General features: G+C 42.5%; 1 protein-coding gene across 4 annotated transcripts in view; it reads left to right on the forward strand.

Annotated features, from left to right (window-relative positions):
* Window positions 1-13,993, forward strand: part of TFAP2A (transcription factor AP-2 alpha) — a 21,345-nt gene extending 7,352 nt beyond the window's left edge. For 3 of the 4 annotated variants that reach the window (XM_039869363.1, XM_039869362.1, XM_039869361.1), the window contains exons 2-7: window positions 2,042-2,476; window positions 5,541-5,592; window positions 7,631-7,862; window positions 9,760-9,878; window positions 11,817-11,958; window positions 13,665-13,993. In XM_039869363.1, coding sequence (XP_039725297.1) covers window positions 2,042-2,476; window positions 5,541-5,592; window positions 7,631-7,862; window positions 9,760-9,878; window positions 11,817-11,958; window positions 13,665-13,953 — 1,269 coding nt within the window. In that variant the 3' untranslated portion in view covers window positions 13,954-13,993. Of the gene's footprint in view, window positions 1-742; window positions 827-2,041; window positions 2,477-5,540; window positions 5,593-7,630; window positions 7,863-9,759; window positions 9,879-11,816; window positions 11,959-13,664 lie in introns of those variants that run through there. The other variant, XM_039869364.1, reaches the window with a different exon arrangement.
* Window positions 13,994-16,662: the final 2,669 nt, after the last annotated feature.

Below are 16,662 nucleotides of genomic sequence, written 5' to 3' on the forward strand. Positions count from 1 at the left end.
TTTCTTTCTCACACACGCAAGCGGACACATTCTCCCTCTCTGCGCTCTCTCCCTCCGTTTCCCTCGCTCCCTCTTTCTCTTTCACTTTTGCATGCCCTGCAACCTTTTAAAATGTTGCCCCTTCCCTGTGATTCGCCAGACGCCGCGCGGCGGCCCCCCGCGCGCTCGCCCGCTCCCTCTCTCGCCGGCTTTTTGTCTCTCGCGCTCCCGCTCCCCACCTCCGATTTGCTACACTGAGGCTCCCGTCAATGGACTGCATTGAGAGCCGGCTCCGGCGCGAGTTGCCTCTCCGCTTCACGCTCGATTTCCAGGCATTCTTCCCTTATTAAGTATTCGTGTAATATTAATAGTCATGAATATCTGCTATTAGGAGGCTCCAGGAACGCTGCCCAGCGCGGTTATTAGAAGCTCAAGCGAAGCCGCCGCTAAGAAAAGAGGGGGAGACACGGATTAAGGAACACGCACACACACAGAGACACACACACACTTTTTCTTTTTCCTTTTTTGGGGCTTTTCATTTTCTAAGGAACTTTGAATCATAACCGATCACGGCAGGATAGAGACCGTGGGTTCGACCAACTGAAGGCGCCTCTAGAATCGGTGGTTCAAGTTCGGATGGACCAGAGCCGGGCTCCAGCGCTCGGGGGAGCGTCGGCGCGGTGACTGGAGTCCTGGGTGGCGCTAGGCTCCCGGCGCCTTTTGTGTGGGGCGTACTCGGGCGGCGGGGCAGCCGGGCTCTCCAGGCTTGCTTTTTTTTTTTTTTTTTCCACCCTGACTCGTTACCCCAGACTCTTCGCAGATGTTAGTTCACAGTTTTTCAGCTATGGTGAGTCCCATCCCCACCCCCATCCCTGTTTCCTTAGGAATTCTATTCTGGAAACCTGGTGCTGCGGAGCTGCCGGAGACCTCGGGTTTCACGCCCAGGTTTCCAACAGGGTATCCCTTTCCATTGCATTTCCCTCTTTCCTTTTCTCTCTCTTTTCCATTTAAATAGAATGCTTTACCCCGCGTCCCCGCTCGACCTCTCCCGCACGCAGACCTACCTCACCGCTACTTGCCAGGCGTGTTTCTCGCCACGTTCATCTTTATTTCCTAGCGTCTTCACTTGTTCCCAAGATATGCTCAACATTTGATGCTTAATCCGTTTGCAGGAAAAACGCAACCCGGCGTGTCCCCTACTCTACCGGCCCAGGCTAAATCTCCAAGGGTTCGCGTTTCCTGTAACCAACTCTGTTCGCTTGTTTTGCAAGCGAATTGCAATAGAGGAACATAAAGTCAGGCGTTCCTTCTGCCCTTTGGGGCTGGGGTGTAAGGGGCGGGGGCCTCCGTTCCAGGGTGCACCCCCTCTCTTTTAAACCAAATAAGGCCGACTCTTTCTATTTTAAACCTTGACTTGAAGTCCCCTTTTCCCCATCCATATCATAAATCGACCCTGTGGAGAAAAAGACTCCTAAGGAAGCGGAAAAGACAGACCCCCAACCTGCAGTTAAAACCTTCTTTAAGCTGGTAATTTGAACGTGTGCTTTCGTTACAGCCCCTCTACGAAATATGTTTCTATTTAAACAGTCATGAAATGCCAATAGTCTTTGAGCATGTATGATTTTTTTCCCCTCCAAATAAATGGAACAGGGTAAACAATAACGCACTGGCAGGCAGGTTCGAATCCCGAGGAAAAGAAAAGGCCGCTTCTACTGTTTAATATTTAGTAGGAATTTTAATTTTGCTTAAAAGAGGTTTCACGCTGCAGCTTAACAGGCTGTATATCGGGAGGCCTTTTCTGTCTTTTCCCCCTTTGAAAGAAAAGGCTAAGGAGAGTTTCTTATGTCCCCCACATTTACACAGTCTAATTCTCTGCGTTTTGGGGAGAGCCCTTTTCACTTCTGGGGTATTTTCCGAAATGAACAATTTAGAGTTCATTTCTTTCTGCGGCCTGCCGACAGGAAAGGGCAGTGTCCCACTCAGTCCTGCGGGTGGATTTAGTATGGAGAGTTCTAACTCAACGTCTGACTTGTTGTTTCCCCTTCCTCTTGCTCTCTTCTAGGACCGTCACGACGGCACCAGCAACGGGACGGCACGGTTGCCCCAGCTGGGCACTGTAGGTCAATCTCCCTACACGAGCGCCCCGCCGCTGTCCCACACCCCCAATGCCGACTTCCAGCCCCCTTACTTCCCCCCACCCTACCAGCCTATCTACCCCCAGTCGCAAGATCCTTACTCCCACGTCAACGACCCCTACAGCCTGAACCCCTTGCACGCCCAGCCGCAGCCGCAGCACCCAGGCTGGCCCGGCCAGAGGCAGAGCCAGGAGTCTGGGCTCCTGCACACGCACCGGGGGCTTCCCCACCAGCTGTCGGGCCTGGATCCTCGAAGAGACTATCGGCGACACGAGGACCTCCTGCACGGCCCACACGGGCTTGGCTCGGGACTCGGAGACCTCCCAATACACTCCTTACCTCATGCCATCGAGGACGTCCCGGTAAGAGGCTGCGCAGACGGGTGAGAGAGGGAGTGAAGCCCCTACCCACCCACCCCCAGAGAAGATACCGGGAATATACAGCTGGTGGCCCCGGGTTTCCCTCAGTGCTGTTTACTTTTCAAATTTCCATTTTATTTTTTGGGCGGGCACTTTGAAGACCCAACATAGACAACCGAATTAAAAAGAAGTTGAGTTCTGCCCCTAGAACAGTGGTTCCTGGAGCTCCTTCAAACAATGCCTGCATTACCATTTCCAGCACAAAAAGATCAGATGAATGTCACCATTAACAATATCGTCCCCTCTCCAAGACAGTAAACTGTTTCGATTGGGAGAGGATCTAATTCTCCCGCTGAGTCTGGCATGGGGATTTCTCCCTGTCCTGAAAAAGATGTTAAATTCAACTGCAAAAGCTCATTAAATGTCCTCGCAATTTAAAAGAAAGTGTTAAAGATATACTAATAAAATTATCTTACCGGATTTTATAAGCACTAGTGATATCTAAAAGTTATATGTATACCCTCCCCTGATTAAAGAATAGTTAAGTAGCAAATCTGGGCAGAGAGACATTAAAATGCAGCCTTCTTCTCTTCCTAGGGGTGCTAAGTGCTGACCTCATAAATCATTAGCTAGGATCCCAACGCCTATCAGAACCTGCTACACCTCATATTAAATTAAATGTTTTGAGACTATTGGGCAATACATTATTTGAGTTCTAATTCAGTTATCAATAAATGCAGTTTAAAATGATTTCTTAATAAGCATGGGATTAGCGCATTTACCATTTACAATGTAAACCAGGCTATTGATAATTTGAAAATACTTTCTGAAATTAAATTTAAACCAGCATCTTTGCTTCAATTCTACATATTTATGGTTTCCTCACAACCTTCTTGAAATGGAATTAGAACAAGCCAATAATTTTATTAAAGCTGTAAAGGCTCTGTTAATGCTGCTTTTCTTTGGAGAGGAAATGTATCTGGATGTGATTTTTGCTAAAATGCTATTTCAAATTACTGCATCAAATATTGCAGCAATATGTCCGTTGACAGTTTAATGATTACTGCATTAGATTGCAAAGAAAATGGTCAGATGAACTTACCTGCTTGCATGGTGAATTTAAAACATTATTTAAGTTTCATAGGAAAATAGAAAATTTATTACATCTCTCATTTAGCCCAGTTAATCACTGAAATTTGTTGGTTATGTTTAGTACCCTTTCATAGAAACCAGGAAAGCAGGCATTTGATCCAATGTGGGTTTTAGTAAGCATTGTTATGTGCGTGTGTTCAAACATGTTTTTAGAAATCGCTATTAAATAGTGCATTTCTTGGGAAGAAAAATGAGAGGAGCAATAGTTGAGAAAAAGAGCAATTAAAAAACAAACCTGGAAGTTGTGATCCTTTTAGTTCCCCTTCTCAGAGTCTGTGAATCCTTTTCCTAGCCTCCTCTTTAGAAATATTTGAATTGCAAAATAACATGGCAAGCTTTGGAAACTACTGTGAATTAGAATCGCTCTACTTTGCAAAAATTCCAAAGTGGCTGGTGTGAATTCTTAACACCTGTATAGTCACTCTTTGTGGTGAAATTGGTCAGTAGGAAAAATTAACCAAATGATCAAATAAAAACAAGGAAACCCAGTTGCTGCTCTTCCCCCTCCCTCCTCCACCTTTTAAGAAAAAAATCTTTCAAAGGAATTTGGGTCACGAAAAGGGTTGTTTTCAATTTTCCTATTGCTGCAATAGTTAACCTTTAATAAGAATGGCTGCTAAATATTTAAGAAAATCAAATCGATGGTGAAAATTATTTAATCATTAATATCTCAGTGGGGTTTTAAACTTAACAGTCTTCCCTGTATGGACAAGGTCTAGAAATAACACAAATAAAAGTATTATGCCACACTACATTTACTTTATGGGTTTAGGGTGCATGCATAAAGGGATCATATTTCCCCATATAGTTAAAACACAAGAACTGCAGCAGTAGTCATTTCTGAACATTTCTCAATTTAATTATACTTAAATCCAGAAGCACTTTAGGCAAGTTACAAATGAGAGCATTGAGTATAATAAAACCTGTAATAAAGCAACTTAGTACCATCCACCCGGAATCATTGCGATCAGGCACAATTAACAGGAGCATAAATCCAAGACAGAATGGAAAAGGTTCGAATCAGTATTATTGTTGGACAAAGACTAGAGAAGGAAGTAATAGTTTTTTAAATGGCAATGCCTGTGTTTGGTAACAATTACGAAATCTTCTATCTCAGCAGCCCTGGTGCTAATTTGTAAACACAGCCAGACATTATATTGCCTGTCAGTTTCTGCATTAGAAAACATGATTTCGTTTTACTTTCTAATCACGTTTTAACTCTGGCACACATGTATATCCATTCGTCTGTAAAAAAGAAAGAAAAAAGAAAAAAAATCCCACACCAGCAATGTGCTGCTGGACAACAGGAAAACCTCAAAGGTTTCTTTTTTCTTCTTCTTTTTTTAAATCATTTTCATATTCCTATCTGATATCCAGTTTAGGCAGTAGTCCTTTTAAAAAATTTTTTTCATTTTTCCATACGAAGGGGTGTATATACATTTGCTATTTATCACAGTACCTAATATTTCCAACACTCCTCTGTTACTCTTGCCTCTGTCATTTCTATTGTGTTTCTGTTTTTTTGCTGCCTGAGCACTGGAATCGCTAGAAGTCCGAAGCTGATAAGGCACCAAACTAATGCTGGATGCATTTAAAAAGGTTGAACTGATTGTGAGAAAGATTAGGTGCTCCAAGACTTGATTTAATTTCCAAGGAAAGTTTTATTCCCCACCTCCACCTTTCAAACATGGATTATTTGCTGAGGGAGGAGAAATTGGCCATGGGTGTGCAGTGAAACCTCTTGAGTTGCAAAGCCCCAAATTCCAATAAGCCAAGAGGAGATGTTTATATATAAATGTCGCTAGATGGGGGGAATTTAGATTCTACACCTTCCCTTCCCCCCATCTTGCACAGAATATTCATTTCCTTTTGTTTTGATTATACATTTACATCCATGTGTATCCTTTTGTTGCAGCATGTAGAAGACCCGGGTATTAACATCCCAGATCAAACTGTAATTAAGAAAGGTAAGCCATTTCCTTCTGCATTCCAAGCATGTCCTTACAGGCATAGTGCTATTTAAAAGATCTTGCAGAGCTGTATTTATTTTTTTCAAATAGGATTTTCCTAAAAGCTCAGAATTAGCAAATAGGCATAGAACAGCAATGTTTAAATGATCGTCTTTCAGTGTTAGTAGTGGCAACAGGCTAGCTTTGTCCTGATTCATGATTTGACCATTTAATTTAGTTTAACGATATCGAGACAAACACATGAAATGTGTAATAGTTGAACTGATTTGAAAGTGGTATTTCAATTTTGAAACGTTTTAATAGTTTAATCTATTGTGTGAGTGGCCGAGTGTTAAGAAGTGTAACAGTCTAAAAGAGTGCAAACAATTTAATATTAGTATATAAGGACAGATGATAAAGATGTAGCATTCCTTACCAGAGGGAAAAAACCTTCCATGTTCTTCAATTTAATTTCTCATTAGCTGTTTGAGGGTTTTAAACTTTGTGAATTAGGTTAACAAAAATTTGGCTTTTGGTTAAAATTAGCATCTTGAAGATGTCAGGATTGTTAGTATTAATTGTTCAGAGCAAAAATTGTTTCAAAAAGTGTCAAGTAATTTGGATGGATTTGTAATCTGTATTGTATTTAGTGAGTAGAAATAAAGTTTATCGGACTAAATGCTATTCACAGCAGCTTTTTTTTTTGTTATGGTGGCAATGTTACATTTCAGGATTCTATGCACCACCAGAGGACGATGCTATATAAAACTGTTCTCATTTCTAACCCCAATCAGTATATTGTTAGCTAGTTTAAAGTTTCATTTTTGCATCTGTGAAGTCTTTGTCACGTCAAATTAGATGTGCAAGGGATAAATCTTAAGAGATGCTCTTTCCAAGTCGACATGATAATTGGCTCTTTTATTAGTAATCTCTCAAGAGTTCGTTTAACTCCTATTGTCTCTATTAGCCTCCCCAGAGCTATTAATGTCACAAGTGATCTATCCAAAACTAGAGCCGTCACCCCCACCTCCCCATACGTCTAGAATATCCCCATTAAAGAGGGAGGAATACTGTGATGCGAATGGATGTATATTATATATATCTACATGTGGAATTTTAAATTACAAATTCATACTGTACTAAAATGGTTGTGAATGCATCTAATTACATTGGTGTTGAGAAAGGTAACGTTAGTACACTTCCTGCTGGTCTTGAATTTTTTTCTAACTATGGTGGGTCCAACAATGAAGAGCTTATAATTTTAATTAGTAATATATCCTCCCCACATTCCCTCTGAAGACACAAGTGGAGGACTATTAACTATTTGCTCAACAAAAGGACACATTGCTAGTATTCTATGGTAGGCCTGTTTATTCAAAACGGGACTTGGAATGGATTTCCAAAACTTGAGTCTCTCAAAACTAAACACAGGAAAGGGCCTATTTATCAAAAGGATGGGGCATGTGTGGTGTCTAACAACAGAATACACCACTTCCCAGACTGGTGCCTTAACTGAAATGCTCATTTACAGGCTGATTTAGCCATCTAAACTCTGGGCTGATTTTAATTATAGGTCTTTGAAGCAATTTCTTCCCAACACTAAACCCCTCACTCCACAAAACTTCAAAGTACGCATAGCTTGCTCTCCGTTTGCAAACGTAACTTCCTCCCCTGCACCCCAAACCCGTGCTCCAGCACCTCGTCTAGGGCCCACTCCCTTCGGATGCTGAGAGCGGAGAGGGTCACAATTTCACCACCAGCTCTACACAGTACTTTTGCGGCTGAAAGGAAAGGGTCCAGGAAGACGCACAGGCCTGGCTGGCAGGGTTGGGTAGGGTGAGGTGGGGTGAGGCGCGCCGAGTGGCAGAGGCTCGATCCCCAGGACGGAATAGAGCAGGGAACAGGGAAGGAGATGGGTAAAGAGCCATGGAATTTTCAGGGGTGGAAGAAAAGTGGGGTTTGTGGCGCAAGCCTGGGCGCCGGCCCAGCTGAGGTCTGGCAGGACTTGGGTGGGATCCTCGACGCCCACAAGCGGCCTCCTGGTCTGTCTCCACAGGCCCCGTGTCCCTGTCCAAGTCTAACAGCAACGCCGTATCCGCCATCCCCATTAACAAGGACAACCTCTTCGGTGGCGTCGTGAACCCCAACGAAGTCTTCTGTTCAGTTCCGGGTCGTCTCTCGCTCCTCAGCTCCACCTCGAAGTACAAGGTCACGGTGGCGGAAGTACAGCGGCGCCTCTCACCCCCGGAGTGTCTCAACGCTTCGCTGCTGGGCGGAGTGCTGCGGAGGTGAGGCCTGACGCAGCCCGCCGCGCCCCGCTGCGCCCCGCCCCGCCCCGCCCCGCCGGCAGGGGAAACACTGCGCCTGCGTTGGGGTGGCGACGCAAACGGGCCTCGCGCCACAGCCCTCCCTTCGCGAGAAAAGAAAGGGGCGGGGAGAAGAGCGTGAAACTGGGTGGGTGGGGGCTGGAGGCGGGGCGAGGTAGCATGCGCTTGCGCTCTCCGCCGCTTTCCCGCGCGCTCTGGGGTTCTGGGGCGCGCCTGGTTCGGCAGCCGCAGCGCGCTCACGGGGTCCTCCGGTCCCTCCCGCCCCTTCCTGCGCGCACGCGCAGCTCTCTCCGCCGTGGGCTCAGTCCCAGCTGCTGCAGCCGCGGGGCGCTTTCCAGCCACCTTTATCCTCATCGCGCACACCTTGCAGGCCATGGAAAGCTGCTTCTTGGGCTTCTCACTTTACCATACCAACGTGTAGGATCTCCGACAGTAACCCACCGTCCCTGGGGGTTTTAAGTACACAACAGTGGTTTTCTCTTGAGTCCGCACGCTACAACCCCGCAGTCATTGCCAGACAGCGAATTCCCATGCCCAGGGCACTCACGTTAATGGTTGAGATGTACGGCGGCCGCTGTGTGTGCCAGGCAGCGTGCAAGGCACGTTTAAGTGTATTATGTGTAGTCGCTACCGGCGAATGCATGTTACATAGGTGGCCAGGGACTCTCATCTCACCCTCATGAAATCGGAATGATTCATTTAGTAGGTAAGATTTTATAAGGGTAAGCGAGGTGAAGCATCTTCCCTCAGGGCGAGTTTCTTCCTCCTAAGGGCTTCGTCCTCCTAGGTGAAGTTTTGAGTGGTGGGTCTTGTGTTGAACATTTCCCAGATAACATTTACACATTTTTTCCTTTTTTTTTTTTTTTTTTAAATAATGTACACCAAACACTTCATCCTTCTGACATTTATTCATTTATCTATCTATGGACTCTTAGTTCTGCTCTGATGGGGTATATCTCATACAAAGCCTACGAAACTGTTTTTGGAAGATTTTAAGAGCTACTCTAATCTTCCTTCTTCAGAGTCATTTTGCTTTCCCTTTGTAATCTTTCACTGTCACAGATCTGAATCCATCCTCTGCCTTTTTCTCCCCTTCCCCCATCCCCAATATTGGAGACTGTTTACCTAGGGGAGTATAAGATAATCCACACAATTAAAGAGCGCTTGAGTAGGGAATAAAATCTGAAATTAATTAATTTGCTGTTTTATTTAAACAATTTATCTTAACCACTTTCTGATTATGGGAGTCTATTTAGACATCTATTTAGAACTGCTTCCATTGTCTCTGAAATCAGTGAAATTTTTAAAGGCTGATATCAACTTTTGACATTTCCAGTTAGGCTGGTGACATGGCATGTAAACAGTTGGTGAAACAAATTTCCTATTGGGGCTAAAGCCAGAGCAAGAAATGTGGGAGTGATGATAACTTTGGTTACTCTGAACAACCTAACAGATCTTACAAAGACAATTTAAAGACCCTACTGGGATTTGTGTGATTGTAACAACAGGGAAAATGTACAGTAATCAGTTAAACTGAAAAATAGCTCAACCCCTAGAGGTGAGAGTTGTTTTTTGTTTGTGGTTCTTCTTTAGAGAGTTGAGAAATCAAAACCTTCCAACCTGCCACAATAGATGCAGTGATAACTGAACACTGGGGGTGCTTTACAGTTTAATAAGTATTTATCTCCTATGCTCTTTCTGTACCATTCTTTCCTAGATTTCCCTCCCTTAAATATCTCGGGGCCATGATTCTTAATTTTTAGAAGCACGTTTTATGAAGTTGTCAAAATGACTATAATGTGAGGCGTAGCAACCCCAATGTTTTCTAAATCCCTTTCTCCCATATATTGTGAAACAGGGCGAAGTCTAAAAATGGAGGAAGATCTTTAAGAGAAAAACTGGACAAAATAGGATTAAATCTGCCAGCAGGGAGACGTAAAGCTGCCAACGTCACCCTGCTCACATCACTAGTGGAGGGTAAGCGAGTCTACTTGCCAACGAGAAGGAACTTTCTTCTGGGAAAATGGATGATACTTAGTGGCCAGATGTTTGATTGTATTTTGTGTCAATTGGGCATTTTCATTTTTTTTTTTTCCCCCCGGAGAACAAAGCAGGAAATGAATGGAATTCTTGCATGTCAAAAAACGATTTGCATTTACTTCTGTCCTCCTTTCCTCTTCCCTTCTGCCACAAAATTTTACCTTTCCAGCCCAATTCTGACCTAAATGATTGTGAAAATTTAAGAACTGCATATTTCCAAGTTCCTGTCTCCTTTATAGAGCTCAGCAGTAAATCACTTAAGGTATTCTGACATCTGCGTTTGAGAAATGCGTGACCATTACTTCCTGAATTAATTTGGGAATCTTTGACCTGCATCCTGATTTAAGACCGTCCTGAAAGCTAAGGGTTATATGCCCTTTTAGGTTTTTGTTTTACAAACATATGCTTCCTTATCTCTCCTTTAACTACTGGAGAGGAAGAAAAGTGAGCAATTTTAAACTTTGAATTGTTTGGATAGGAAAAGAAAAAAATATATAAGCATTGTAAAAACTTTCTCATGGCAGTTTTCAACACATATGCATGCACCCATACATGCATACACACACACACACACAGACAACATACGCATATATGCTTCCAAACCCCTCAAAACAAAAGCTAACTCTGTCTGACTTCCTGCTCAAGATATGTTGTCACCAGAATCCACTCACATTCTTGCTTCCTCTAGATTCCTGTTAAGTTTTTCTGATAATAAATTGGCTTAAGTTTGAGTGTGTTGGTGTAAAAGTATAGCTTTCTTGCATTTTCCTCTGTGTTCCTTTAGAAATGTCTTATGCCAATAGGAATAAAAGCACTTAAATTATCAGGAACATTTGAAAACTTCCATTTGTATTTAAAGAAGGCATTTTATCGTATTTACATCTTGTATTTGAGGAGATATATCACAGTTGAATTCAAGTTCTGGTTTTGTAAATAACTAAAAAATGTTTAAAGCCATAAATTTTAAAGAGGAATCCTATGAATCATTTGTTAAAGATGGTGTTAAACCATGGTGTCAAAGATGAAAATATAACTTAAATAATAAGCAATTGTTTAGTGCCAGAAACTCATCTACAATAGCGTTGTATTTATTATATTAAAAATAACACGAGTGCATAGAGAACCCTCTATCCATATCCCAAAAGAACTATATGTAAAGAAAATGGCACTAGTGGCTTTGGAAGTAGTGTAAGAGTGTGTATGGGTTTGGGGGTTGAGTCCTGTAGCAGGGAGGCAGTTTCTGGAGAACTGTTATTGTTTGTGATCCGCTCCATTTTATGGAAACAAGCTCTGCGGAGAGGGCTTTGATGCTCTAATTGGCGCATGCGTTCTTCCGGAGCTGGAGCTAATGGCAGGAAGCCCTGCAGTAAAAACCAACTGGTTCAGGAAATTAAAACCAAAGATTCGAAAATCAACAACACAGACAGACTCAGTGGAGTGACCCTCAAATCCTCTTGGTTAATCGGTTTGGATGAACAGATAATTATATGCGATCAAGTTAAAATGTAAACCCTTAGCTGTTCCCTTGCAGAAAAGCTCAAGGAGTAATTATGAATATCATTTATGAATGTGTTGATAGGTGTGAGGTGGGAATACAAGAAACGTTTTAAGAGGGAAGTTGGAAAAGTGTTATTAGGGTGGTGAGGGATGAGACTGGAGGGTAGTGGATGGGATTTATATTTTCAAATCATCTTGGCCTTCTAGGATATGTGCACATTTTTCCTGATAACATCCATCAGATCATACAAAAGGGAAATAAAATGCCGGAAATATGTTTCCTTCAACGTCTTAGTTAAGAAAATAAGGTTGTTGGGAAGAAGTTTTGATCCCAATTCTTCATTCTCTTGCACTCGCCTCCCTCTCACCTCTTGCCAGGAGAAGCTGTCCACCTTGCCAGGGACTTTGGGTACGTGTGCGAAACCGAATTTCCTGCCAAAGCAGTAGCTGAATTTCTCAACCGACAACATTCCGATCCCAATGAGCAAGTGACAAGAAAAAACATGCTCCTGGCTACAAAGTAAGGCGTTTACCTCTTCAGGGTCTCTGTATCTCATTGTGAAGAGAAACAAAAATCAAAATTGTTTTTGCTCTCACATTTCTCCTCTTTTCCTTTTGTGTTAATCAGCTTTGTTGTAAATATTGATGTCACAACACAATTTTATAAACCATAATCTATTTTAAAGGGGAAATACAAGTAGGATTATTCATGTGTTTCCGTCTTTTCCCTCTCTTCTGCCCTACCTTCTCATTTGGAAAAAAAAAAATTAATATGTGTGGGGGTGGGGATAGTAGGGATTTGGTCAAAGCTGAGTGCAGATTTGTGACTATGTCATTTGAGAAAGACCAGAATCAAGTCCTTAAAGGAGTAACTGGCTTGCCTAGATCAGTTTTTGTCTTCTGTCAATGTTCTCCAAGGACAAGGATTAAGCAGTGGCCTGCAAAATGTGCAAGCCAGAAGCTGTCCTAGTTTCAACCCTAATCCCTTATTCCATTTCTTGCCTTCCTTTTTCTTCCCTCCTCAAAAGTCACACACACACACACACACACACACACACCCTGCAGCCTAGAAGTTTTAGCCCACAGGCGGGATGTCAAGTAGGTTTCAAAATGGCCCAAGTTATATTCCCATGGGTGCCTGGGCTGAATAGGCTTCTCCAGGTGGTGTGTGAAAAGAAAATGATTGTTTTGATATGTTTTCTGGAAATTAAAAGGCTTGTTTGGAAGCCCTTAATTATCAAAGTCCATGTCACAGGAGGGCATGAAACCAGAGGGCAGAGGCTGAGGCCTCTGGTGGGACAGTTTCTGTCCTGGGGACATCAGCTGGTCTTGGAGAAGGCAGCCTGCCAGTGCTTCCCATTCTCCCTTCTCCCTAACCTCCTCCCCCACAGGAATGCCTGAGCTAGTTCTTGTTTCCCAGATTCAGAGACAGAGCTTCCAGTGTGTAGGCCTCATCTGCCTGTATTTCAACTTTTTCTCTTCCTTTAGCTTACTAAGCACATCTATAGTCACAATTTCCTTAGAGAATTTTAATTTATTTTGATGTGTGGGAAAAAACTTGGAATGGGAAATTAAAACGTCTGTTCCTTCTTCCCAAAACTACTTTGAATTATCCCCAAGTAACAAGTTTTTCATGCCTTTTTTTAAAAAGCTAAATAATCTCAAGAAAAGTTTTGCCTTTGTGTTCACATCCAATTGATTTGAGGGTGAATGAGTGGAGACTTCATCCCACAGACTGTTACTGAGGTTTCTCTAGAAGATCAGAGAAGAGGATCTCTATAAATTTTCAATAGGACAGCTGATGGCTGCAAGCTATTGGCTATTGAAGAGAGGCTTGTGTTTCCGACTCCTTGTCCTTGTTACTCTCCTTTGTTTGTATTTTCATGTGTGAAGTGTTTTCCTGTGTCTAGGATGTTGGTGTAGTGAGAGAGAAGAGGATTAGAAGAGTGGTGTAGCTTGGAGGAGAGAGGGAGAGGGAGAGGGAGAGAAAGAGAGAGAAGCAGCGTATGTGGAAGGATTTAAGGAAGGAGAGATGTTTTAGTGAACACTGGATCTCCCAGCATGTGGCCACTGCATATCTGTCTCTGGGGCCTTGGGTCAGGTCAGTGTCTGTTGGATCCAGGCAGAGGTAACTGCAGGGAGAGAGGTTCTTTTTGCTGCTGGTGCTGCCCGCAGGGGAGCCTCATGTCTCTCTCTCTCTCTCTCTCTGCTTCACTTGTGCTGTAGACAGATATGCAAAGAGTTCACCGACCTGCTGGCTCAGGACCGATCTCCCCTGGGGAACTCGCGGCCTAACCCCATCCTGGAGCCCGGCATCCAGAGCTGCTTGACCCACTTCAACCTCATCTCCCACGGCTTCGGCAGCCCGGCGGTGTGCGCCGCGGTCACAGCCCTGCAGAACTATCTCACTGAGGCCCTTAAGGCCATGGACAAAATGTACCTCAGCAACAACCCCAACAGCCACACGGACAACAGCGCCAAAAGCAGTGACAAAGAGGAGAAACACAGAAAGTGAGACTCTCCTCCGGCCCTGCCCACTTTCATGCCTCACCAGGCCTCCCTCCTTCCTCTGCCCTCTCTCCTCCCCACCACCCAGTTCCCCCCACCACCATCACGGCGGGTGCTCCGGGATCAAAACCCCCACTGCTGCTACTGCTGCTGCTACTGCTGCTGCTGCCACCGCCTTCATCTTCCAGTCTGGGAGTCTTGGGGCCTGCTCTCCACTGTCAGTAGGGCAGCTCCTGCTGACTCAGGCCCCTGCCTCAACTTTCCCCATCGGCACCAACTTCCATTTGCCCTCATGTGGAGCCTAAGAGAACAGAACAGGCCGTGATGCCAGCAAAGAAAAGTTCTGTCCTAGTTTGTGAACCTTTTTTTTAAAAAAGAAAAAAAAAATCCCACAAATCAACAACAGCAACAACAACAACAAAAATTAAAACTTTTTTTCTAAAAAAAGAATGTAAAAATTTTAAAAAAATGGTGTGAGCTTCATGGGACTGAATCACCACCTTCCCTTACATACTTCAGTTCAGATTGTAGCCATATTTAAAAAAAAAGGCAAAAAGGATAATGACATTTTTATCAGTATTGTGAATAAACTTGAACACAAATACACGAAGTTCCATGTCATGTCTTCAGTTGTAGAAGTTTTTCCTCTTCAAGGTAAAGCGACCAACTTGAACTTTCTCTGGCAACACGATTCACAGTTATATAAGGGAATCAGTGTTCATGTCTCTGTATATATTTATTTATGTGTAATTTAATGGGAATTGTAAATATGGTGAGTCTGTTTTAAGCCTTTTTTTTTTTTATTTATCTGGTGATCTTGTTTACCTCTTGTTTAGTGGGTTTTAAATCTTCCCTCTTAGTTCTTCATGTGGTTCATGGTACTTATTTAGAAATTCAAGGTTTGGGGGACTTTTTTTTTTCTCTGGGATTCATGAATTTAGCCCTGTTGTAGCATGTTAAAGACGACAATGAAACAGCTGAACAAATAAACAAGTAAAATAAAATTTTATATACAATTAGTATTACATTTAGCTTTTCATTGAACTGGAAGAAAAATTGATATTGGACCTTGGAAAGATTTTTAAACTTGAGTGGTTTGATAACCCTTCTATGTAATGTGGGGAGAAAAAAAAGTTAATTTTATCCCACTGTCCTCCCTTAAAAGCATTACTGAGCAATAAATGAGTATTGTCTTTAAACCAAGGGTTAGGGATTTTTTCTCTCTTTCTTTTTGTTCAAAGAACTTCAAACACTTGGGACCACCTGGTATTCTGTATTTTCACTGGCCATTTTGGAAGCAGTTCTAGTTGTATTGTATTGAGTTGTGCTGGCAGTAGTTTCCATGCCTGTCAATGTATCATAGTCCTTTGTTGCCCAGATAAATAAATATTTGATACGCTTTATGTCGATTTTTTTTTATTCAGTGGCTGTCTTTACCCAGGCGTATTTTTGTTCTTGGCAGTATTTTTTATTCAGTATGGTTACAGTAATTGAGTTTAACTCTCCCTTGGCAATTGCTCCTTGCAATAAGCAGCTGAACCCATTGTTTCCCTCAAGTATAATAAAAACTTACTTTCAACTTGGAGTTCAGAGCAGGGTATCATTTAGATATTCCACTGAGTCTATATTCAGACAAATGACACAATAAAACCCAATGTGTTCTTTTGATAAAAGATTGTTTGTACTGCTAAAGGAATGACATATTATCTTTTCCTTACTAGAAACATTAATTTTATTATTAAAAATAAAGTTTTATTTTATTTATGTTGATCCTTTAGGTTTTCATTTGTGTTTTGGAAACCAAAATATAAAACCTTCAGAACCAAACATTAAGTATGACAAGGAAGATGGAGAACAGAAGACACCCCCTCCTCTTAACTACTGTGGAATCTGCCTCAGAGGATAACTGAAATTTAAATTGTTAGTTCATTAGCACAAAGGAAATACCCACTTCAACCTTCAGTTGCTCAGGCTTCTCAGTGGCTAAGACATGTAAATGAGCTAAAACTAGCTCTAGTTTTTTTGTTTTTGTTTTTGGAAGAGGAAAGAAATAGTGGCAGAAATGTACATGGGGTAGAGAGAAGGCAAATCATCTCCTATTTATTTTAATATTTTATTTAGAGATGAATTCACTACTGTGCTATTCTACTAGATCTTGTGGTAGCAGAGGGGAGTAGAAAATGATATTGATTCCCAGAATCGTTTGTGTCTGCCCTCTAAGTGCCTACCTACCCCTTTCTATCACCACAGGGCTCCTCCTAGGACCTTTTAGAAATATAAAATGTTCTCTGAGGTGGGGCGGAGAGAATGCGGGAGGGCCTCTGCGGACCTCTCCTATCTGTCTTTTATAATAATAAGACTATGGACTTAGCAATTACAGAAGGAAGGACTTCCTGTACATAAAAAAATATCGAATTCAGAGCTTTTGTAAACTGATTTGGAAAGTCTTTGCTTTGGAAATGAGGAGGATTTCTGATGATTTTTCAGAAGAAAATAGAGGTGGTTAACTGGAAGTTTTATAGGAAAGTCATAGAAAAACTGTCTAGGTATAGGTATAATCTACTAAACACTGGAGGAGATTTAACATTTCTTCATCTGGTTTGACATTCCGAAGAACTAAGGAAGTAAAGCATTAGGCAGTGTCCATTTTTGCAGCTTTTTGCTTTCTAATCTTCTTATGGAAGGCAGTGTAAAATCAATGCAGACAGACGAACGA

Source organism: Pteropus medius, unplaced genomic scaffold (assembly GCF_902729225.1).
Source record: "Pteropus medius unplaced genomic scaffold, Ma_sr-lr_union100, whole genome shotgun sequence".
Taxonomy (NCBI): domain Eukaryota; kingdom Metazoa; phylum Chordata; class Mammalia; order Chiroptera; family Pteropodidae; genus Pteropus; species Pteropus medius.